This window comes from Meleagris gallopavo, chromosome 3 (genome assembly GCF_905368555.1).
Source record: "Meleagris gallopavo chromosome 3, MGAL_WU_HG_1.1, whole genome shotgun sequence".
NCBI classification, from domain to species: Eukaryota; Metazoa; Chordata; class Aves; order Galliformes; family Phasianidae; genus Meleagris; species Meleagris gallopavo.
In genome coordinates this window covers 52,511,070-52,534,585 of record NC_139406.1, presented here as the reverse complement: position 1 = coordinate 52,534,585, position 23,516 = coordinate 52,511,070, and the positions used below count along the sequence as shown (strand labels likewise).

Here is a 23,516-nt window from a genome sequence, read left to right as displayed (position 1 = left end):
AGCAAGTTCTGTGGTTTTCACTACAAAATTAATTTTGTAGTGAAATCTTCTACTTCAGCCTACCCTAAGCCCTGGGCTTGCAATGGGATCTCCAACTACTCTGACTGTAGGTTCTCCTGATAGATTAAGACACAGATTGTTTTTCTCAGTAATGGCTATGGTTTATTATTCACGTTTCCTGGAGAACTCATCTGTGGGAGAACAAGTGGACAATACAGTTAGCAACTAGAAAGAAAGACAAGCAGCACTGAATAAATGACGTGGAAGCTCTTTAATCATATTAAGCCAAAGATTCTGGAAACTTAGTCTCACACAGAGGCACTTTGTAGCAAACACCCTGGCTGAACAACTACAGGTATATTTACATCAGATGTAATTTGGCATGGTAGGGATAGTAAAGCAAAAAGGTTGGCACTTAGGTCCCTCACACCTATACAAAAATTCAGTATGCTTTGGGTCTGCAAGCAGCAGAAGGGAAACAGTAAACCTTCAGTTTCTTAGTCAGCATGGTTTTCATTACTTTACCTTAAGGGGTGGAACTCGGGGTTCTTCTCTGAGTGGCTGATCTTTATCAGATGGACTTGTTGACAAAGCACTACGACTAGGCTGATCATCATCTATCCTAGCTCTCTTCTCTTTGCAGATTCCAAAAGTGTGCTGTTCTGCTGTTTTCCTCTTTGGGATCTCTGGATCTCTGCTTTCATTCCTCACTTCCGGTGATTTTGTGGTTTCTGATGATTTGGAGGAATGTGAACTCTCTAGTCGGCTTTGGGTACCGCCTGTTAGCTTATGAGACTTACTTCTGCACACTTCGGAGAACGAAGATTTATCTAGAGATGAGGTATATAGCTTTTCGTGTTGCTTTGATGGAAACAGTTCAATATTTTTGCCTGTTGATCCTTCTGGTAAGACAGCTACCTCTGAAGGCAAGAGAGTCCCTTTCTTGTCACCTCGTTGCTGAATACTGTGATTTTTAATTTTGATCACCTCTGGAGGGGAGGAGTGTTCTGGGATGGAAGCAATGTAGGATTTCTCAATTTCAGAATGTGACTTACATGGCTGATGACAAAGGTTTTTGTTTTGGGGCTCTTCCAGTGCTGAAGTATCAGGTATAATTGTTAGTGGACCCACTTTCAAATTTTCAGGTGCACTCTGAAGTTGCTTTGGTTGAACAACAAGATTCTCTTCTTGAACCACCTTAGGAATGGTACAGCTTTCTTCTTTTAAAGTAGGGAGCGACTCTTCTGACAGACATGGTGATTTCCTTTGTTGCAAAATAAGTCTTTCGTTGCTTGGGGAATTTGAAATGGGAGATGTTTCTGATGGAAGAGGCAAACTATTTGCCACAGATGTTTCAGAAGTCAGAAGGACAGAAGATACTGAGGATGTTTCTGATGTCATAGGTAAATCAGACATTGGAGATGTTTCTGATGTTAAAGGTAAATTAGAAACTGGCGACGCCTCTAATGTTAAAGGTAAATTTGACATCAGAGATGCTTCTGAGGTTACAGGTGAAGTGGACATTGGAGAGATTTCTGACATTAAAGGTGTATGCAAGTTTTCATCAGTGGCCTTTGGCTGAATATCACCATCAGTGTTTTCAGTACTGGACACTTCAGATGAACAAGCTGTTTCAAGAGATGCTGGGGTACAGGGTTCCTCTGAAGTTGACTGAGTGTCTCCTCCAGGAGATGCAATACAAACACATGGTCCTTCTGGACTTCCAGAGGAAAACGAAGTCTCAGAAATACAAGCATTGTCAGATGACTGTTCCTCAGGGTCACTTTGAAGCTCCATATCCACTGCAATGCCCCCACCAGTGAACAAAGAGCCCTCCAGAGCAACATTTTGCATTTCTGGAGCAATTAGCTCTTTTGCAGACTCAGAATCCTTCTCTGCTGTATCACTGACAGAATTTGCGGATGAAGCTGATCGTGCTGGTGATACACAATCCTCCAGCTGATCTATCACAACAGACATCTCCTCTTGAGGGCATTCTGACTTCAACTCCACTTTCATTTCAACGTGAGATGCAGTATCAGTTACATCATTCATCATGACACAGGACTCAGCGGTGTCTGCAAGCTGCACTGCCTCTGTTTCTTCATTTGTTCCAGATGGACTTTCTGACTCCTCAGAAAACTCCTGTTCTGTTTTATAGTTCTCCTCCTGGCATTCACAAATACTAGTCTCAACTTCTTCAGCAATCTCTCCTGAATGATTGATTCCTCAGGTATCAGTATATCCTCTGTCTCTGCTACTAGATTCTTGACAGGAACCTGCTCCATATTACAAAGAGATGGACCGCTATCTTTCTCTGGTAGTGCTGGAGTTTTAGTGTCTTTTTGTTCGTGTTCCTCAAAGGTTGCTTGCTTAGAAGGACCAGGTGTGCCAGAAGATCCACACAAAGAACTGCTCTCATCTTCATTGTTGTTCTGCACTGTAGTGAGTTTCAAAGATTCCCCCTCGACATTCCCAATCTAAAACAAACAAACAAACAAAATAATTAAAAAAGTTTTTTTTCCATCAAAGACGTGGTAAAAATAGAATCTCCTTTCTCACTCATGTCTTCCATTTACAAAAAAAGGACACACTATTCAGTTTAAAATAGTGGTTTGGCTAAGTGGTAGCTGACTGATTTGTATAGTTGTAGATATGGCTTTATATATTTTGGAAAATACTTGCCTTAGTAGTGTTAAATATTTTAAAAATAAATAATCTACTCCTTGTTATTTAACTATTCAGCACTTCAACAAAAAAAAAACCACACAAAAAACACACAAAAAAAAGCAAGTTATATAGATTCACAACTACTAATATGTATATATTTTTAATATCAGCCCAACACTGCAATTCTAACACTGCCAACAATGCAGAGGAAATGCATAACTGCGCCTTCATAAGTCAGTAACAGTTCTAAAGGAAACTCATTTTTCCTCCTCTACCTGCATTTAGGGACAATGCAGCCAGTACTATGGCTTAAGTGCTGTGTGAAAATGAAAAAGCTGCATCTAAAACCAAGAAAACAAACGAGGCCATTTCAGTTTTGTAATTCCACAATCATTTCACATTTAGCATGAAAATCAAAATCATTCTGCTTCAGTCTCATTTTACTAGTCAAGCAATCAGCTGACAGCTTGAGTGTTTCTGCTCCATTCTTTCAGCAAACTAAATATTCATTTAGAATAAAAAGTATTTCTAAATAAACATTTCTGTGTATATGCTCTTCAATTGATTTCACTGTAATTAAAAATAACATTCCTAAAGAGATAAAAGATATTTATAATGAACGTATTCATTTTCAGGGATGAAGTGCAAAAAACTGCCTTCCTCTGTATACTTGTCTTCTGAAGATTCACTTACCTTTGTTCCTGAAATCACAGTTTTAATAAATTTTTATTGCTTCAAGAGAAAAAAAAATCAAAACAAAAGAAAAGTCAATGGCTGAAAAAAGTGGTTATTTTTCAAAAACGTTCGCTCTTTGACATCCTCATTTCCTGCTATGGACAGCAGAGCAGGTCTTCAAGCACCTTTAGTGAGATCTTCCAAACAAACTTTGTGCTTGAGCGATTCCACAACAGTAGAAAATACACAAAAATTTGATTGGAGGACTTAAAAAGTTGTCATGGTCTTAAGGATCTTAAAATCTAATCAAGAGGAGTTTGATCTCTGTTCTCAGTTTAATCACAAAACAAAGTAACTGAATAACAATATGGCAATAAGTGCACGTGAAAGATACTCAGATATTAGGGAAGCAGAAGAACATACCAACAGGCAGCCAGTGGGAACAGAGATTACAAAGGCCCACATATATGGAAGAACAGAAAAAATATGTAAAAAGATGCAATCTGTGATTATGCTTTTAAAAAATACTGATTGGTTGCATTATTCACACGGACAGGTGTAAAGAAGAAAATCCACAGCCTGGAACTGGTACGCAAAAAAGCACTCCCAAGGTTGTTATTAATATTGCCTACTGCTAGTCAGTTAATATGCACAAAGTCTCCCTGTGCCATCAATGCGCTGAGGGAGGATCCTCCAGAGAGTAATTCAGAACAGCTAATTTACATTCCCCACATTGAATGCATTTCTGAAGATATGTCTCTCTTCTATATAGACTATAGGTTCCCTATACAGTCTAAACTTAGATTTTAAGTTTAGGTGAGTAAAGTTTAGTTTACCTGGGTATACGTGAATAAATTCTTTTTCTTGTGCAAATAAGAAAAAGTCATCTCAGGAAAATAAAGAGGGGGAAAATACAGTGCATTACAGAAAACAGAGCACTGCTATATTTTCTCTGGCTAGCTTACATAATGGAAGATATTGCATGATATTTGTATCTATGGAATGAAAAAACAGCAAAGGAATGAACTACACAATAAAGGTCAATGCAACTGCCACATGGGCACTGCACAAATACACACACTCAAGTAATATATTAAAAAGGAAGAAGTATAGAAAAATAAGAATGTAGGATTAAGGTCAGCAGAACACATACAGAATATCAATCAGTTTTTCAGTCTTATGCAGTACTGGAAATATCACTATCTTGAAGAAGATATTGCCGTGAAGGAAAAAATACTTTCCAAAGAAGAAGGCTCAAGGTCAGGATGTTTAAGGCAATCCCAGATTGCAAGATAAACAGCTGAACAGTCTTTCTCCTTAGAGAAACAGACACTCAAACTTTGCAAAAGAGCAGAGAAATACAAGAACAGCAGTAAACAGCCATCAGTGAAAGTGCTGATAAGGACAGGATTCAATTGATAAAGTAAAGGCAGGCAGTTATCAAATGGTAAAAGACACAAACAGCTACTCAAGAATATACTAATGCTGATATTGTAGTGTTGCGATAAGTAGTACTAGAGAAAATTAAAGAAAACTAATGAAGGATTAAATCAGCAATAAAATTTAGATGAAGTCTGCCCAAAATTAAACCTTTGATTTAGTGAGCTGGCAGTGCCAAACCCAACACGTATCACACTCAAGACTGGGAAAGGAAATAATATATTGAGACAATAGAACATAACCCTTGTAGTCCTACGGGCATAAGCCAGAAGAATACAAATTTCTGGCAACACATATCAGCTGATCCTAGATAAATGACTGCAGGATGAAGTTTCTGTGTTTTAAATTAAGTCCAGGAGAGGAAAATGAACAACATGAGAACATGGAAAGAGAACATAAATTGATGGAAGTGAACTACAACTGGTAGTCCCAAGACTAGCCCGGGTAGACAGATAAACAAACAGAAAAAACATAATGCACATAGCCTACATGAAAGAAGCACTCTAAAGCCACTGAATGCCATGTAAAAATATTTTCCAAAACTCTGCATATATTAATGATCCTTCTCTAGGTATGAGGTGAAACTTTAATAAGTTACGGAATATTTAAAGATCAAATTAGCTGAAGTCAGAGCAAGATTCCAGATTGATTGGAAAGCAAGTTAGACAGCAAGAGAGATGACAAATCTGAGAAAAAGCTCAGGAAGTTTTCAAAATCTGCTACTTCAGTTGAATCAACACAACTGAAAATAGATGAAGCCCAATCATCTTCAAACTAAGTTTTAAAAAAAAACTAAGTCAAAAAAAGGCAAGGGAACTTTTACAAGGTGAAAACAGCAGGAAAAGTTACCAGAGAGACAGTAAAATAATGGGGAGAATAATTACTACAGGCCAAGCAGCAAAGCAGTAGAAGCTGCCTATATATTAACCAAGAAGAAGGATCCGAGTGAAATAATGTGTGTTGGAGAAAGAGCAGGGGGAAACACATTCAACACTCTAGTAAGCAATGGAAATTATGTGTGATATGACACTTTGCATAACAGTGCTGATGTCAGGAACCTATCTTCCAAATGACACATATTACTTCAGACTGAGTAATTATCTGCCAACCATTACAGTGTCCAGTATTCAGCTAGCACAGCAGGACTGATGGCTCTGTAAAATTCAGAGTATCATCCTCTGTGCATATGACAGTCATTTGTGTCTTTTCTTCACAACAGTCTTCAAATAGAGCTTTGCTCTTACTGAACTTCTAACTGTGGAAGGTCCTTTGTTAATACATTATACACCTTTTCCTTCATAAGGAGATGGTAACTGACTTGTCTTGATACACGTAATGAAAAGCCCCTACCTAAAAATCTAATAAATGCTTTCTGATACTACAGGAATCAATAAATCGATGTCTCAAAACTTGTAAGTAAAAAATGAAACACTTGACAATAACAAAGCAATGCTAAGACCCTAGAATCTCCATTATTTTTAAAGATAACATTGTGTAGTAGTATTCACACTTTGAGAAAGCACATAGAAAGGACTGAAAAATAAAATATTAAAATGTATCTGTCCATTTCCTGCCTTGTTTTCACCACATTTCCCAATATCCCAAAGCACTGGATTGAGAAATAGCAGTGTTACTGCACACCATTTTAGCTAATGCCTTATCTTTAAGTCAACCACTCATACTCAGGTATTCCAGTGTCTCAGATTTCTTAAGCAAAAAGCATCTAATAACAAAACTAAGAAATCTCATCTGATGTTCCTTTAGCACATTTTGGCTACTATGTGTAATTCATAAATTCCATTTATTCATATACGAAAATAAGAAATTAATAACTTTTAATTGTTTTATAATGATTAAGATTTTTAATATGTATTTTTTAAAATTGAAGTCTGATTTAAAAGGTGGACAGATTAACTTTTTAAAAACAAATTTCAAAAGGAAGATTTTATAATTTTTAGAAGACATGAATCTCTTTGAAATTCTGATTCTTAAAACAGAATTAAGGATTAAACGTTATGCTTCTGCAGAATGCCATCTCTGCTTCAGTCAAATCATGCTGACTCTGCACAGTGGAACACCTGGAGCAATATCATCGAATTAATTTTAGCCAATTATGGGCATCTATTTATCCTTTGCATCTCACTTCTAAAATTAGAGTAGTTGTCATTTTTAGATGACGCTATCCAATATCTCTTCCGCTGTACAGTCTGTGTGAAAGGCCATCTCTGTCAAACACTAAGAAGAACTATTTGATTAAAAAAATTACAACTAGTTTAGAAAAATGAAAGAAAAAAAAAACACAAAGAAATATTTCTACTAGTCTTCCAGTCTGAAGAAGCTGTATTTATATTTTGCAAAAAGAACAGACCTAATCTCATCTTTTAAAAGATAATTAAAATTACTCACATGCTTGAGCCTTGTGTCTTAAGCCTTCCTTGAAATGAATTTTTATGGATGAGTTATGAACCTTTAAAAATGCAATTGTAATGCAAGTGCAGATGTGCCACTATAATTCTATCCACAACTTCTTATACCAGGGAATGATGCCTTTGATAACCACTTTATTAAGTTTTACAGCATATAACTGTGCCATGTGAAGCAGAGAATTATATTTTCATTTGCTCCTAAAAGCATTTTTTTCATTTTCTTTTATTTGCTTCAATACTTACTTTTCACCATAAAACCTTTCAAAGAATTTTTCTTTCCAAGGCTCTGTTTTCTTTTCCTTTTCCATCTCTTGTCTGATACGCAACTGCATTTCTGGAGTAAATTCTCCTAGAAAACAAATACTAATATTGAATAAAAGTTGTCGATGATTAGTTTCATGCATAATTATACATTATAGCTACAGATGATGGTCAATGATTTCTGACACGGTCATCCAACAATCTCCAATGAATACACTGAAAAACAAGAGTGTGAAGTAGTAAGACTTACTTTACCATGTAACTTCACTATTTTGAAATTATATTGGTGGGATTTAGTCACTTGCATTTATGTTTCCAAGGTTTGGCAATGATGAAAATGTGTTGTTGTCTTTTTTTATTTCTAACGGTCAGTATAAACTGTCACAACAAGTTGTGATAATGTAGACTAAATTCAAAATGGAATCAGCAATGTTCGTTTTGCTCAATTAGCATTGCATTACGCTTTCCCTTGTTTATGTAACCCTCAAATGGAGAAGCGGTGACTTTCCTCATGAAAATAATTATTCTTTGGCAAATCTGAGAGCAAATAAAAAGTTACCTTCTGCCAATCGTTGTTTCCACCCTTGTGCTGCATACGCAAAGAATTCATTGTTTAGAGCAGAACTACTGAGGCGCAAAACTCCATCACTTCCCATCTAGAAAATAAGCCAATGATAGCAGAAGATACTGTCAGATACAGGGTCAACTAAGATTACATAAAAGTGGAATTGCAATTAAGGGAAGTTGGACAGATAGAAAGTGGAAATAACAAAGGAAATGATCTGCTACTACTAAAATTTGTTTTTTCATTATAGTTACTGTAAGCATAAGAGGACTAATCCTGCATCAGTGCGCTCTTTTCAGTTGTAATCAGTCTTCACTATTACTGACGATAACTCAGTTTACAACTGACATGTTTCAATCACAGCTCTTTCTGTCTTGAGCCTAAGATGTCTAGAGCTGTGTGCACAGTCAAAAGTCAAGATCATTATTGTATCTGTGCATCTTCCTGGAATACGGTACAAAACAAATTAAATATAATGACAAAAGAACTTTGCTGTTTCTCAGTTTTATGAACATTCACGTTAGTTATTATGCTGTACTGACAGAAGAGTGGATGATGAGTAACCTTAAAAAATAAGTTAGAACAGCTATACATCTAATTTTACAAGCATCAAAACTGTTATAGTTATTTTACTTCTTACAACTGTTTTTACTTCTTACATCACATTCAATGATATAAAACCATTCAAAGTATCAATTGTAATATTTCTGGAATAACTTTAAAAAGCAATCCAAATATTGATCTTCTTTATCATACAACTTGATATTTATTTTCAGTTTCTGCAGATATATTTGACTTCTGAAGGAATTCTAGTAAGTAATTCTAATTCTAATATTCTAATAGCAGATTCTAATAACAGATAAAAGTAAATAAATAAAACAGATTAGTGGTGGGTCTCATCTCTAGGATAATAGGCAGACTATAAACACAAATTCATACATTTGAGGTTACTAACAGGTAAATAATTGAAAACACCATTTGTAATATAGTAGTGAAAAACACCAAATTAACAGCATATTATTGCATATTTTAGATATGTAATATTCCCCTAACTCACAGCACTTGTTCCAAACCAGAAGCAGAAAGAATTAGATGTGCCAGAAACACTACAGGATATTTAAGCATGTTTCCCTCACTGAGCATTATCTTTCCCAGATAATGTTGGCCTTGCTTTCAGAACAACCTTTGATAATGTTATCTGAGACAGCCAGCATGGCTTCACCAAGGGCAGATCATGCCTGACCAATCTGGTGGTCTTCTACAATCAAGTGACAGCATGAGTGGAAAAAGGCAGAGCAAGTAATGTCATTTACCTGGACTTCTGAAAGGCCTTTGATGTGGTCCTATACTGCATCTTTATCTCTAAATTGGAGAGACATGGGTATGAAGGCTGGACTATTTAGTGGATAAAGAATTGGTAGAATTTTCTCATTGCCTAGCTCACATACTGTCCCATAATAGCCTCATATGAGTAAAACAGAAAGATGTGTAGAAGTAAAAAGAGAAACAGGCAATGCAAAAGTGATTACAGACAGAAAACCGTATGTGCATGTGCCCCTCAGCAGGATACACACCTACAGAGCTGCTGACCGTGATCTCCTGCTATATCACAGAATCACAGAATTGTAGGGGTACTGACACCCGTTCATGTCAATGTAGATTCTATTCCAAACTTCAATAAACTCAAATTTTCATCCCAAATTCTGACTGTTTTTCATGGAAGGGTAATACGGACACATTTCTTTATTTAACTTTGTATAACTGCAGGTTACCTCTGGTTTTCCTGAAACCCCACTGCTCAGCTAGTGGCAAACTGTGCATTCATATTATGAGTCAGAACAACAAATCGTGTAGGAAAGTAATAATTCACATACACTACTTTTCTGTTACACCAGCAAGATGATGCAACTTATCCTAAGGCCATATGATCATTAGATCTTATGCAAGGATGGAATGGACTGCAGAAGGTGGATGGAGAATATTGATTTTTAGCACCAATTCACTTTTAGATTGTATGAAATGAAGCCAAATATCATTAAGCTATTTCATTTGGCTGCATAAATTAAGAGCATTATGAAGATTGCAAAATTAGAGTACCATATGAATATAAGAAGAAGAGCATTAGCTTCATTGTAACTGTGTTTTCGTAAGGGTGTGAAAGAAGCAAGGTTTATAGGAAGAGACACTGCATCTTTCAGTATATTAGCTAATACAATTGCAAAAATGCTAAATTTCTGAAAGCATCTTACAAGGTGTGAAAAAGAGTGCAAACTCCAAGATAAATGTTAGAAAGGTTAACTAGATCACATAACAGAAAAAGACAGGCTGGAACTTCAGAACTGAAATAAAACGTTGGCAAGGTCACAGGTAAAATGTTATTAGTTCCTGTAATGTAAGAAAAAGTAATGAGGAATAAGTACTTATGGAAGAAAAAAGAAACAGAACCACAGGAAAAAAAAATAATAGCAGAAATGTGAGAGGAAGACTGCAGTGTCTCACCTATGAACAAATATCCATACGGTTAACTAGCAAAAATAGAACAACAGATCATATGGGGACTGCATCTGAAAAAAAGATGCAGGCTACACTGAAAATAAGATGTTAAGGATCAATAGATTAAAAAAAGATGATGAACAAACTTAAGGAGAAGTGGCTGCTGACCTCATGATTGTCACTGCCTTGATGAACTGGCTGTGGAAGAGCATTACTAAGATCTGTGTTCAGGGCCCCACAGACTTCATCTAAGAGTGAAGTAGCTGGAACAGCCAAAACCTAGACAGAAAATCATGTATCATGTAGTGATACAGAAGGTGAAAAGCATTAATTAATTAGAGGAGAAGCTTCCAGTGGTCTACTATAGAATAATATGAAATAATCATTTCAGGTTAAAATGCTATGGAGGAATGTTGAAAGCAGACATCATTACATAGGTTGGGTACTCATTATTTAGGGCAAAAGATACCAAATAAATTCAAAAAGGAGAGATTGAAAATTCTAGTCAAATGTTATAGGGCTAAACTTGCAAATCCAACAGGATTTGGAATCCCCTTAAATCAACACATAAGTTAACAAATTAATGCAAAGCAGACAAAATTTCTTCTTGAAAAAAAAAAAAAAAGCAGGAAATATAGAGTTGACTGATCTCAGTGATGTGCTCAGAAATTTGAGATTAAAGAAATCCTGTGCTGAGAATGGAATAGGAAGATTGCACTCAGTCAGTTAAAGCTCAAGGAGAAAGGGATGACAACAAAAAAATCTAAAGGAACTCAATGGCTTGAAGAACTAAAATGAATGAGACAGAAATTTTCAAAGTATTTTAAGGAAGCTAGATCCATTACCAATTGAAGAAAAAAAAAACAACCACCAATTAACCTAAGTTCAATTCTTCAGCTATTTTTAGTTCATTTAAAGATTCTAAGCAGAAAAAAGAAATTAAAAATCTACAACTGAAAATGGACAAGCTTGAGCAGTCACAGAACTAACAACTGTAAATCTAGTTACTAAAAAAAAGCAAAACGCCAGGGAATGAAATGCTTGTCAACAAGAAACAAACATACTAACATAGATGCTTTGGTTCTTTCCTCAATAAACTGGTTGTGTGAAGTGAGGCCAACATTTTTTTTCTGCTCTGTTAAACATGGAACAACCAACAGGTATTCTTCCTACAGGACTAATTAACATAGCCTCTGTTGAAGTCTTATCTCATTGAAAATATATTTTCACCTTACTCAAAAAAATTAAGTGGAAGATAAAATTTTTGAAGTGAAGTTCTCTATATTCTGACAAGCAGACAGCACAATTAAGCAGTAGGTCTAAATTAGATTTTACAGAAATATGCCAAGAGAGCAGTTCTAAAATAGACTATTAAGTTTTATGTTATTTAAAAATGTTGTCCAACAGAGACATTGCGTTAATGACCTGGAACAACAAACATTTCTTGAAAAGTTTATGTTTTATTCTGTTGAACTTTAAATTCTGATTAAGCACAATGGTAGAATTATGTCTTAAAACTAATATTTCTATGTAGAATTCATAATAGCTTTAATATGTTCCTCTTTTTTATTGAAAGCTAACAAAAAATCACCCAACTAATAAACATATTTGCTAAAACTCAACATCTGTTTGCATTACAAAGCATTAAAAAGTAAAACACTTATCAAGGAACTGGGTAATATTTCTACCAACAGCTACTGCTCATAACATTTCTGCTCTGTATTTGCTACCTATGCTAGACAACACAAAACACCACTCCCCTCCTATAACCTATAACCTACACTCAAAGACAACATCAGCAGAAATATTTGTAGTGTACAAGATACTCAGTCGCTCCACGGAATCCCAAAATGATAAAACAAATTACTGTCAAATCTGCTAAAAAATTGGAATTTTCAGAACAGATTGCAAGAACAGTGTCAATATGCACAAAACTTTTATCAAATGGAGATCCTCTGAATGCAAACGAGTGTAAATTAGGTGACTAATTCATGCCACAAATCTTAACGATGCCTTAGTATGACCTTCAAATGCAGAGAAGTGTATTGTCACCAATTCTGGTAATTTTTACCAGATAAACCAGTCCCAAGACCAGAGAAAGAAAAGCCAGTGCTCCCAGTGTCCAAGAGGTTCACCATCTCAAAAAAAAAGATTGTTAGGAGAGAATGAAGGGGAGCGAGGATAACAATGACATTCTAATGACCTTCAGTAAGGAAATCTACCCATTTCACTGATTATTAAACTTTGCTGTCTATCTACCTTTGACCTAAGAATACAGCCAGAAATGACAGTGAGTGAGTAACAAGTGACATGGAGGCTGTAAGATTCATCATGGAGCCTACAGATGTACTGATACTTTTATCAGCAGTGACAGATATATACTGGGAATGGTAGAATAGGTGTTATGGACAGAATGGCTTTGGCACCTTCACCCATGAGGTGATATCCAAAAAGGTTTAGATATATAGCAATAGGTAAGCAAAGACAGAAAATAGCCCTCACAGAGAAAAGAAACATGCTAAGACATACTGGATAATTCCTCCATATCTTACTGCAGTATTTATATATATGTCATCCAATTATATGAGCAAGAATGACTATTAAAGCCTACTTGTGAGATGCACTTCAAACTAAATCAATGTGGAAGACTGGCAAAAGAAAAAACAAAACTGAAAGAAAAAACATCAACTATTAGATATAAAATACCGCACTGTGCATCACTGTGAAAATTAAAGCTTATTTATAGGAGGTTAAAGAAGGGACTAATATGATAACAGTGGTACATTTAGCTCAGCCTCTAATAGTTGAACACTACTGCAAGAATTACAAATGGTACGTAGGAGGACTTGGAGGAAGATTTACTTGACAGTCAACATCCTAACTTGATGGGCAAAATGGAAATCTGGTAATTCATATGACTCATAGTAATATAAAACACTACAGCTTGTTTGGAAAAAAAAAAAGGAAAATACTAATGACAGTAGAGTAAAAAATTGTGTTCCAATTAGGCATACTTTCAATAATGCAGAATTAGTTGGGAGAATCCCTCAAGAACTCTGTGCAAGTAAAAAAGGGAGTTAGAGAAACCTCACAGTTTTTTAAATAAGCAATAGTGACCAAATGCAAAGGATCCTGAAAAGGAATAATGGAGACTGTACAATAAGACCACACTGTATTAGTGAAGAACCCACTACTGATCTTGCAGCATGCAGGGAATGAAAATAAGGTCCAAGAATACCACAGTAGAACATGTTATAAAGGCCAAAATGAGATGCAGTTGGCAAGAAACACATCAATCTCTGAAATAAATAATTCTGTAAGTACATTAGTAGCAAGAAGATGTTGAAAAAATGTTAGTCCACCATGCAACACAGTGCAAAAACTAGAGGGATACATGAATGTAGCTAATGCTTATAACACCTTCTTTGCATTCATCTTTATACCGGGTGCTTAAAAGAATAAATACCATCAATAGAAGGGTAACATCTCAGACTTGAATAAGCAAGGAGCTGAATACTTAATTGTATTCAAATTGGATTGACTTGGTGGACCAGCATCCTAAACACCTTGTTGTGAATCTACATCAGAAATGTTAAAAGACAGACTTCAGAATCCATGGAACACTGAAGAGGGTCTGTGACAACTGTAGAAACATGTAATTTAGCTTTACATACACAGCACACGGGTATCACCTGAGTATAAAAAGAGCAATAAGTACAGCTACTGACTTACAGACCAAGCCAGCTACAAGACATCTCAGTGGCCTATACAGAGATATCTCACTCTTTATTGAAATGTCTTAGGGTGTCCTAAAACATTCATATGGGTTTATACTGGGTGAATACGAGACAGAATCTACAGGGGACCTACACTCTTTTGAAGAAACTGCTTCGTACTAGATTACATCTAGTAATCTATGGTCAAGTGTACCCTCAGCAGGTTTGCTGATGACACCAAACTGAGGGGTGTGGTCAACACAACAGAGAGACTGGATGCCACCTAGACAGGCTTGAGCAGTGGGCCAAGGAGAACCTAATGAGGTTTGACAAATCCAAGTGGAAGGTCTAGCACCTGGGTCGAGGCAACATCCCCTACTGATACAAGTTGGGGGATGAAAGGATTGAGTGCAGCCCTGCAAAAAAAAAAAAAAGACCTGGAAGTACTGCTGCATGGGGAACTGGATGTGACCCAGCAATGTGCCCTCACAGCCCAGAAAGCCAACCGTATCCTGGCCTGAATTGAAAGAAGCATGGAAGCAGGGCAAGAGAGGTGATCCAGCCCTTCTGCTCTGTGCTGGTGAGACCTCACCTGGAGTACAGCATCCAGATGTGAAGTTCTTAGTACAGAAAAGACATGGACCAGTTGGAGCGCATTCAGAGGAGGGCCCCAAAAGTGATCAAACAAATGGAACATCTCTCCTATGAGGACAGGCTGAGAGAGCTGGGGCTGTTCAGCCTGGAGAAGAGAAGGCTCCGAAGTGACCTTATAGCAGCCTTTCAATATCTAAAGGGGTACTACAGGAAAGAACGGGACTCTTTAGCAGAGTCTGTTGTGATAGAACAAGGGGAAATGGTTTCAAGCTTAAAGAGGGGAGATTTAGATTAGACATAAAGAATAAGTCTTTTATGGCGAAGGTGGTGAGGTAGTGGAACGGGTTGCTCAGAGAGGTGGTAGATGCCAGGAAGCAAGGTGGATCAGGCTCAGGGCAACGTGATAAAGCTGTATTTGCCCCTGTTCATTGTAGGGAAATTGGACTAAATGACCTCTAAGGGTCCCTTCCAACTCTAGGGATGTTCTATGATTCTATGATACATACAACTCATCAAAATTAGTACAAGTCTATGTCTAAGTACCTCGTTTACTCCCTCCATTTGCAAGATCTGGAGAGTATGTGCAATCTTTAAAGCACAAGATATCAGACTATAAAAAGCTGTCTGGATGTTAATACGAGTTGAGCAACAGCCAAAACAGATTTGTCAACAACAGATCATGTCAAGTCAATTGCTTTTCTTTCTGACAGCATACAAGGCCCCATGATAGAAGAGAAATTGCACAAGCTGTGTATCTTGATTTTAACAGTAGTGCGTCACATGACATTTTCTTAAGGAATTTAGGATATGTAAATTGCCATTAAGTGCAGAACTAGTCAGAAAACTTTTCTTAGTTAACTACAGTTTACTTATTATCAACAAGAAAGCTTTATTGCAGGGATATGATTAAAAAAAGGTAGAAATACTAATGATGTAAGTCTGAGAGGGATTGAGAGTACACTGGAATTCAGAATTATCTTGACAGATTTTAGAGTTACAGTGAAAGCGGTGGGGATAAGAAGGGTATTGCAATAGCAGTAATTGCAAAGGTCCTCATTATTGTAGAAATACTTAAGCAAAGAAAAACCAAATTGGAGAAACTAAGTGACTATGCAATGCTTTTGTAGAAAAGGATCTGTAGCTTCTGAACACACAGGCTGATCATGAACTGAATATAATTCAACCTTGCTATACAGTTGCAAAGAAGGTGAGCACCACACTGGAAGTTATGAACAAGAGTACTGTGTAAACATGGAAAACAGTTATCTTCCACTTGATGTTACTTACCATCTGAGCTGGGGTAAAACATTCAATTTTGACTGTTGCAATTCAGAACTAATATAAACTCCAGAGTAGAGAAATGAGGCCAACCAGAAGCTGGATGTCCTCAAGCTATAAAGAATGCATTAATAAGGACTGCATCTCAAGAAAAGGAAACAGGAAGATAGGGCACTGCTTGAAGGCTATTGCATCGAAAAGTAATAGGGCTAGAATTCTAAAGATTCAGATCAGACAGAGGAGAAAACTTTATATTAGTAAAGCTAGTGAAGCACTAGACTTTTATTTGGAAAGGCTGTGAGTTCTCCATCACTGGACAGCCAAAAAATCTTTTAGGTAATATCTATCAAGAAAAATAGACATTGCTGATTCTTCCTCAGTGTAGAGAAGATGGAATTGTGCTTTATATGCATATTTACTGTTCCAAGATATCAAAGATGCTAAAGAATTTAAAAAATAAATTAGTAACAGTGTTCCAGTTTAAAAGCTAAAAGGTGGTAAAGTTGTCACCCATTACATCAGAATTACAAAGGAAACTAAAAGCTCTGTTGCATGCATATCACTTCTGAGCAATTAGCACCCTGCTTTGTTAAATGAGGACGTGTAAATCAATCTTTGCACTGCCTTCAAGACCTCTAGCCTCTTCATGCCCTTCCAACCAAGTCACTGCGCAGTCCAGTTACTGATCACAGTGAATGATTCGTACCTGAAACGAGTCATTTAAACAGAACAACTTTCAGAAACACCATGATTTCATAAGATAATGGCTTAACTTTGCCTCCATAGTATTTAAAGACTTAGACTGTACTTCATTCCTAAGCATCTCAAGCAGATCTCACAGTGTGGAGCATTGTACCTTCCTGGCACTGTCCTCTGGCTCTGCTTGTCTTGCACACTGTAGCTAGCTGGACTTGTCTTTCTCAAACATAAACACTTATATCAGCCACCCACATTCATGCTTCATGACAATTAGAAGCTTTACTCATTCCATCAAGAACTCCTTTGCTAGCAGTTGATAGCTTATACATATTAGAAGCTAGGTTAAACACCTTCTACTCCTGAGGTCAAGTTAGGTATCCCTGTAGAAAAGAGTTCTCATTAAGCCAGAAAATATCACTGGGAAATAAAAATGCTACTGCAGAAGTAATGCCTCATATTTTATTACATTTGCCCACGAAGTCAAAGATGGATGGTATGGCAGTAGAGGCTGAACCTTCCTCTCAATATTCCATTATCTTCTGCTGCTGTGAGACAGATGGAAGCAGAGGGGCAGTTTGACAGAATGATGTCTGACATGAAAATGCTTATGAAGCAAAGGTGTCTAACTGAATTCCTCCATGAGGAGAAAATTGAGAAAACTGCACTCACTGACATTCACTGAAGCTTGCTAAACATTTATGGAGACCAAACAGTGGATGTGAGTACAGAGAAGCACCGGTCGATGTGTTTCAGTAATGGCGACAGTGGTGTGAAAGACAACCAATGTTCCCAACAGCCATGCAGATTTGTATGAGCATGTCACATAGGTTCTCTTGTTTATCTCTAGTGAAAATGCATAGCTAATGGTGGTGACTATATTGAAAAACAGACCAAATTCTAGCTACAAAACACTAACAAAAAGTGTTACCATGCTTTCTGTATCCCTAGTATTTTCCATGGAAATAAATAGGAGGCATTACTTTCAGAATGATCTACATTCTTTATAGGTCTCCAGAATAGTATTATACACCCATATGCTTTGTATATAGCAATGTTTTCTAGAAAAGTTGCATTTATTCTACGTAATAATAAAATAAGATCTGCTTGCTCAGTACTTTAGCTAATGACCTAGTATCCAGTCATGTGAAGGAGATCTCCACAGCTATATCTTTCCCTGTCAAATAATAGTTGGCAGCTACAGTACTGAACTTTAACACATCTGCAAAATACTTCTAAGTGAACTTACATTCACTTTTTAGCATGGAAAATCATTGAGAGTTTCTCCATTTTCTACAAAACACTGACAACTGTTCCAGTATGCCATTACCTATTTAAAAGTCATTTTTCTACTTAAACAACAAATACCATTCAAAGAGACTGTGATAAATGAAACTAAACTAAATGGATGCTGTAGCAGTTGGCAAGTCTGTAATAGAGAATGAGTGTGAATGCACTTGAGTAAGAAAAAGGTAAAAGCAGCTTTAGTTGTCACAGAAAATCTGTAAGATCTGTTAAACAATGGCTGCATATCTGATGACAGTGTATCTGCTACGCAACTCAATGTTAAGTAAAGACACTAAATTTTTCTGCAGTTAGCAGTATGGGAGTGGTGCCATATGGTAACAACATGAGATAAAATTGGAGGTTCAAGTGATCTTGATAATTATAAGGAAAGATCACGAAGCTTTGCAAAACACACCATAATAGTCAATTACTAGGAAAACACTCAGAGGAAAGATTGCTGTATCCGTTTAGCTTAGGTGGCATATAACCAAAAAAGGGAATTTTTATTTCACATAAATATTTCAGCCCATTTGATGTAAGTGTGCTCATTATACATATATATCCATCAGCCATCTATTTATATCTGATAAAATCTGCCCAAAAATCAATGCTAACTTCTAACACATAAAACATCTCCATGGGTCAGTTGCTTACTCATAAAATACAGCACTTCACTGTTATTAACTTTGTTTCTCTTCTTATTTAATCTGAGTCTTGTATATTAAAATGCTCAAATCAGAGAATTTTATTTTAAAATTTTTGTACAGTTCATTTAAATTTTGTCATACTTCTCTTTCCATAGCTTTAGAAGTGAATTGGCCATTTTTAGTATTCAAAATGACTATATATATAACTTAACATTTAATAACTTAAATGACTATATATCTAAAGAACAGACATTTTCTTTCTTTCATGTAGCCATGTAGGTTGACCAAACAGATGATTCTGCTGAGTTGTACATAATTGTGACCTCCTTTATAAATCTGATTTAGAAACTATCAATGGAAAAACACATATCATTATTTCCAGTAGAGAACTATGTATGCTTTTCTACACCAAAGCCCCACTAACACCATTAAATTTCAACATCTACCTTATAATGCCTCATTGCAGAACACCTTGGTATCAGAATATCAGATTACCTCTGCTAAACCTTGTACTATTAGGAAAAATGGTGAAAAAAATGAAGACCTCAAGAAGCCTCAGGAAGTATCAGTAGATGAGAGAGATAACTCATATTTCACTCAGAAATCTGGCATGAAAACAGAGTTTGGAACACAAACAGTAAAGGAACTAAGTAAATGTAAGGAACTAAGGAACTATGTGAAGATAACGTTAGTGACATGACTAGGTCCCAGAATATCTGCCCCAACAGAGAAGTTGAAGACAACTGAAACAAAGTATCAACCTGGCAGTACTATTAAAGTATAATAACACACTTCAAGTTCTCTGACTTCAAAAAGTCAGAAGCCAGGCATAAAATGAGATTTACTAACAAAGGAAAAGCAGAACACTAAGAAATTGAAGGGCTAGACCAATACCAAGCAATTAATATGCTTTGTTTATAGTACTTCTGGTTTTCCAGATCCAAACATTCATACACAGACAAAACTTAAAATTTTACATCCTGGTAAAAAACAAACAAACAAAATTGGAAATAACGTAACAGAGAATCCAAAAGATTACAAAGAAATGAGGACTAACTATCTCTCAAGAAGAAATGATATACATCAATTTAAATAAAATTTTCTGATAGAACTGAGATTAAAAAAAATAAGCAGTAGATATCATCTACAAAATCATGCACGGATTTAAGTGAGTTGGGTGAGGTCTTTAGCGGTTATCTAGCTTTCCAAGTCATTCCACTTCTAGCAGCTTTCTTAGGGCATTGTCCACACGAGGTTGGAATATCTCTAAGAGGAATGCTCCTGCAGCTTCCCTGGACAACCTCTTCCAATACTTAACCACTTGTGAAAATGTTGTTCCTGACAATCAAATCAGAATTTCCCAACTTCTACCTTATGCTCATTGCCGCTAATGCTGTCACTGTGAACTTCCAAGTAGAGTTCTATCTTCTCTACAGTCTACCATTAGCTAGCTGTGGAATGCAGTTTTCTGTGTGAAGAAATCCAGCTAGCCTGTGCTCTAGTCCTTTAACCATCTTGGCAGCCTTCCACTGGACTTGTTTTAGTAGGTCAATGTCTTTTTAGACAGAAGGGCTATCAATAATTACTTCTCCTGATCTGCTGGCCAGGCTCCTGCTCAGGGTACTGCATGCTCCCATTACTGCCAGGATGCACTGCTATTTCATATACAACTTGCTTGTCTAACAAGAAACCCAGGCTCTTTTGGCCTCTCTTGAGGATGGGTGCAACATTTTCATACTCCAGTCACTGGGGATCTTTGCTATCTCCATGACCTTTGAAAGATGTTGGGCAAGATTTCTATACTCCATGACCTTCAGCTTAAACAAGTTCTACCTTCTGTGTTTTAGTCTCTGGTCCTGTCAACTTCTTCTGTCAGATATTTACACACATTGATGAGATCCCCGTGAGCCTATCCTTTTCCAGGCTGAACAGGCCCAGCTCTCTCAGCATCTCTGTCATCTCAGTGGCCTTGCACATGAATTTTCCAGTAGCTACATGTCCCTTTTATTCTGAGGAGCCCAGAATTGGACATAGTATTCTAGGTGTGGCCTTATCAGGGTTGACTTAGATCACTTGGTCTAACAAACTCTCACTCCCATTACTATCATCCATGCCACTGGCCTCTCTTCTGATCCTGCTCCACAAGCTCTCAATTAGACTGTCATCTATCCCATAAAAGAGCTCCGTATGTATATACTGCTCCTTTACATAGGGGGAGGCAACCAATCCTCTTGTTTTCCCTGCCTGTCTTTCCTGAAGAGAACCAAACTTTCATAAACGGTTTGATATATCTAAAAAAGGAGAGAAAAACACATGCAGAGAAAGGCACAGTATGGTAATGAAGATGAGAAGAAAAGAAAAAGTGGGGGAGAGAATAAATAGTAGAAAAGTTACTGATTACCAAGTTGAAGATGAAATGCTGTTTTCAGGTCTTGAGGACACAGATGGTAGGAATGTGAAAGAAATAATACAGTTAGAAGATACAGAACGTTAAAAAAAAACACATCAGGACTTGCCAAAAATGCAGACACAAAAGGATAGCAACTGTTTCTTTGCCTGAAGATAAGGAACTCTTAGAGGCTCATCTCAAACACAACAATACATGCACACATTTTCACAGCACTATGACTTCGAAGAAAAATCCATCTTTCAATCTCTATGCACTTAAAGCCAAAAACAATGGAAGAGATTTTGAGTTTAAAGTAGGGATGTGGGAGTATAAAAAAATTACTTCTGAGAAGATGCAATTATCATGGTCCTTTTGCTATTGCGGCCACAAAATACAAAACACAAAATACAAAAGCTGAGAAATACAAGCAGACAGCAATAGATCTAACTTACAAGTTAGTCAACAGACTCAGTCACGTCAGCTTCATATTTTAGATAGGTAATATGAAAAAAACTTACTATACTATTACTATACTATACTATATATACTATATATACTCACAACTCATTGCAATTCTCATGCAATACAACTCGAGTGGTACTGTTTGCTCTGTGTAATCTCTTTTCCACACATCCCACTTTTCAATAGCAGAGTATACCCTGACGCAGAATAAGCTAAATTTTATTTAGCCCTCATTATGAGATTATCAGTTCTTTTAAGTAAAACTCCATCATTCCAAACTGACCACCAACATAGCACAGACAGTTTCTCCTGCAATGCAAATATGAAGACAGATTCCAAAGATAGATGGTGAAAGTAATTCCAAATACTACTTCAGTCCTTTAAAAACAAATAGACTAAACTTAGAAGTAAAATATCTGAAGATGAAACAAGAAAATATCTACTATCATAGGAATAATTGCTTCAGACAACAAGATGAGAGAAGGAAGAGGAGTCTTTTAAAGAAAAAAACAAAGACATATTCAATCTTCGCTAACGCAGGAAATATGCCAAGTAAGACTGGAAGAATTGCAAACATATGTTTTCAAAATGAAATGTGACTTGCTAATTTAGACCTTGTCTAGATCAAGAAGACAAGTGGGATAGCTATATTCATTCCAATACACTGTAGTGTCAAAAATGACAATACAATGCAATCTGGTTGGGCTCAGATGCAAGAAATTAAATGAAAAATTTAAGGAGAATAATGAATCTGGGAAAATGAAAAGATAAGGCAAGTTTCAAAATGAAGTAAAAAATAAGCAAAATATAAGCACAATCAGAATACATAGCCAATAGTACTTTCTAAATGCATTAAAATTACATACATCATACAGTTACCAACCCCAAGCATTTCAGAACACGTAACAAACTGCAAGTATTTATAAAGGTAGAAAGGTATGTAAGTGTGGAAAAAAAGTAAAAAAAAAAACATATGCAAGCTGTGATCAAGGCAAACATTAAACTTTTTCCAAGAACAAGGTTTAGAGAAAGTAAGAAATTATGAAATTGTCTAATAATGTTTATATACTGGGGAAGGTACAGAAAAAACAATATATAGGCCAGTATCTACTCATCTAGCTTTTGATAAAAATAAAAGACATACACCTCTGGCTCAGAGAAACAGGAGGTGAGGGGATGCTACATGCAAACATCTAAAATTAGTCTGTTGTTTTGATGAGTATTATAATTGAAAATGGTGCATCCTATCCCTTTTCTTTTGTAGTCATTATATAATATTGTCTGCCAACGGGGGGGGGGGGGGGGGGGAAGGCTTTCTGATCTTTAAACAAGAGAGAGCAAGCTAAAGAAAACTGAATTGAAACAGTTTGCAGACAAAAAATGCTTTTCTACCAGTTAGGAAGAGTAATCTCTCTTACCCTTTTTCTTTAAGCAAGGAAAATACAGTAAATAGAGATACTGAAAGGGAGAGAGAGAGGAAGGGAGGGAGGGAAGAACAAAGAGAAGAAGGAAAGGGGAGAGAAGAGAATAAGTAAGGGTAAAAAGAGGGACAGTGATTGCAGCAGAAGTATGGATGGATCACTTCTGTTTGCTCTCCTTTCCACTGCACTCCAACTACAATCCTTCTTTAAGTCTCTGGGAGGCATGTTCTGTTCTCTGCATTAACTCCAGTGCAGCCCTAAAGTGGAAACACTGGAGGCACCACAGACCAACTCTTACCTTTTATTAGCATTTTTCAAGGAAAGAACAGTTGAAACAGTATATGTTTCATTAATGCAATGCACCCTTAATAGCCACATAATTTGAAGCATGCCAGTCCCTTGTGTCTATGTATGTTACCATTTATGTCCACATATTAGTTACACTCTCATAATAGAGCTCCAAGCACAGTCTTTTAAAAAAGGGATTTGTGTAAAT

The 23,516-nt window shown here is 36.5% G+C and overlaps 1 protein-coding gene across 1 annotated transcript in view; it reads right to left on the bottom strand.

The window, feature by feature from the left end:
* ASXL3 (ASXL transcriptional regulator 3) overlaps positions 1-23,516 on the bottom strand; it is a 71,989-nt gene that overhangs the window by 10,973 nt on the left and 37,500 nt on the right. Inside the window, 5 exon segments of the mRNA XM_085221018.1 lie at positions 526-2,213; positions 2,216-2,464; positions 2,467-2,480; positions 7,455-7,560; positions 8,032-8,128. Of these exon segments, the coding sequence (XP_085077144.1) occupies positions 526-2,213; positions 2,216-2,464; positions 2,467-2,480; positions 7,455-7,560; positions 8,032-8,128 (2,154 nt within the window).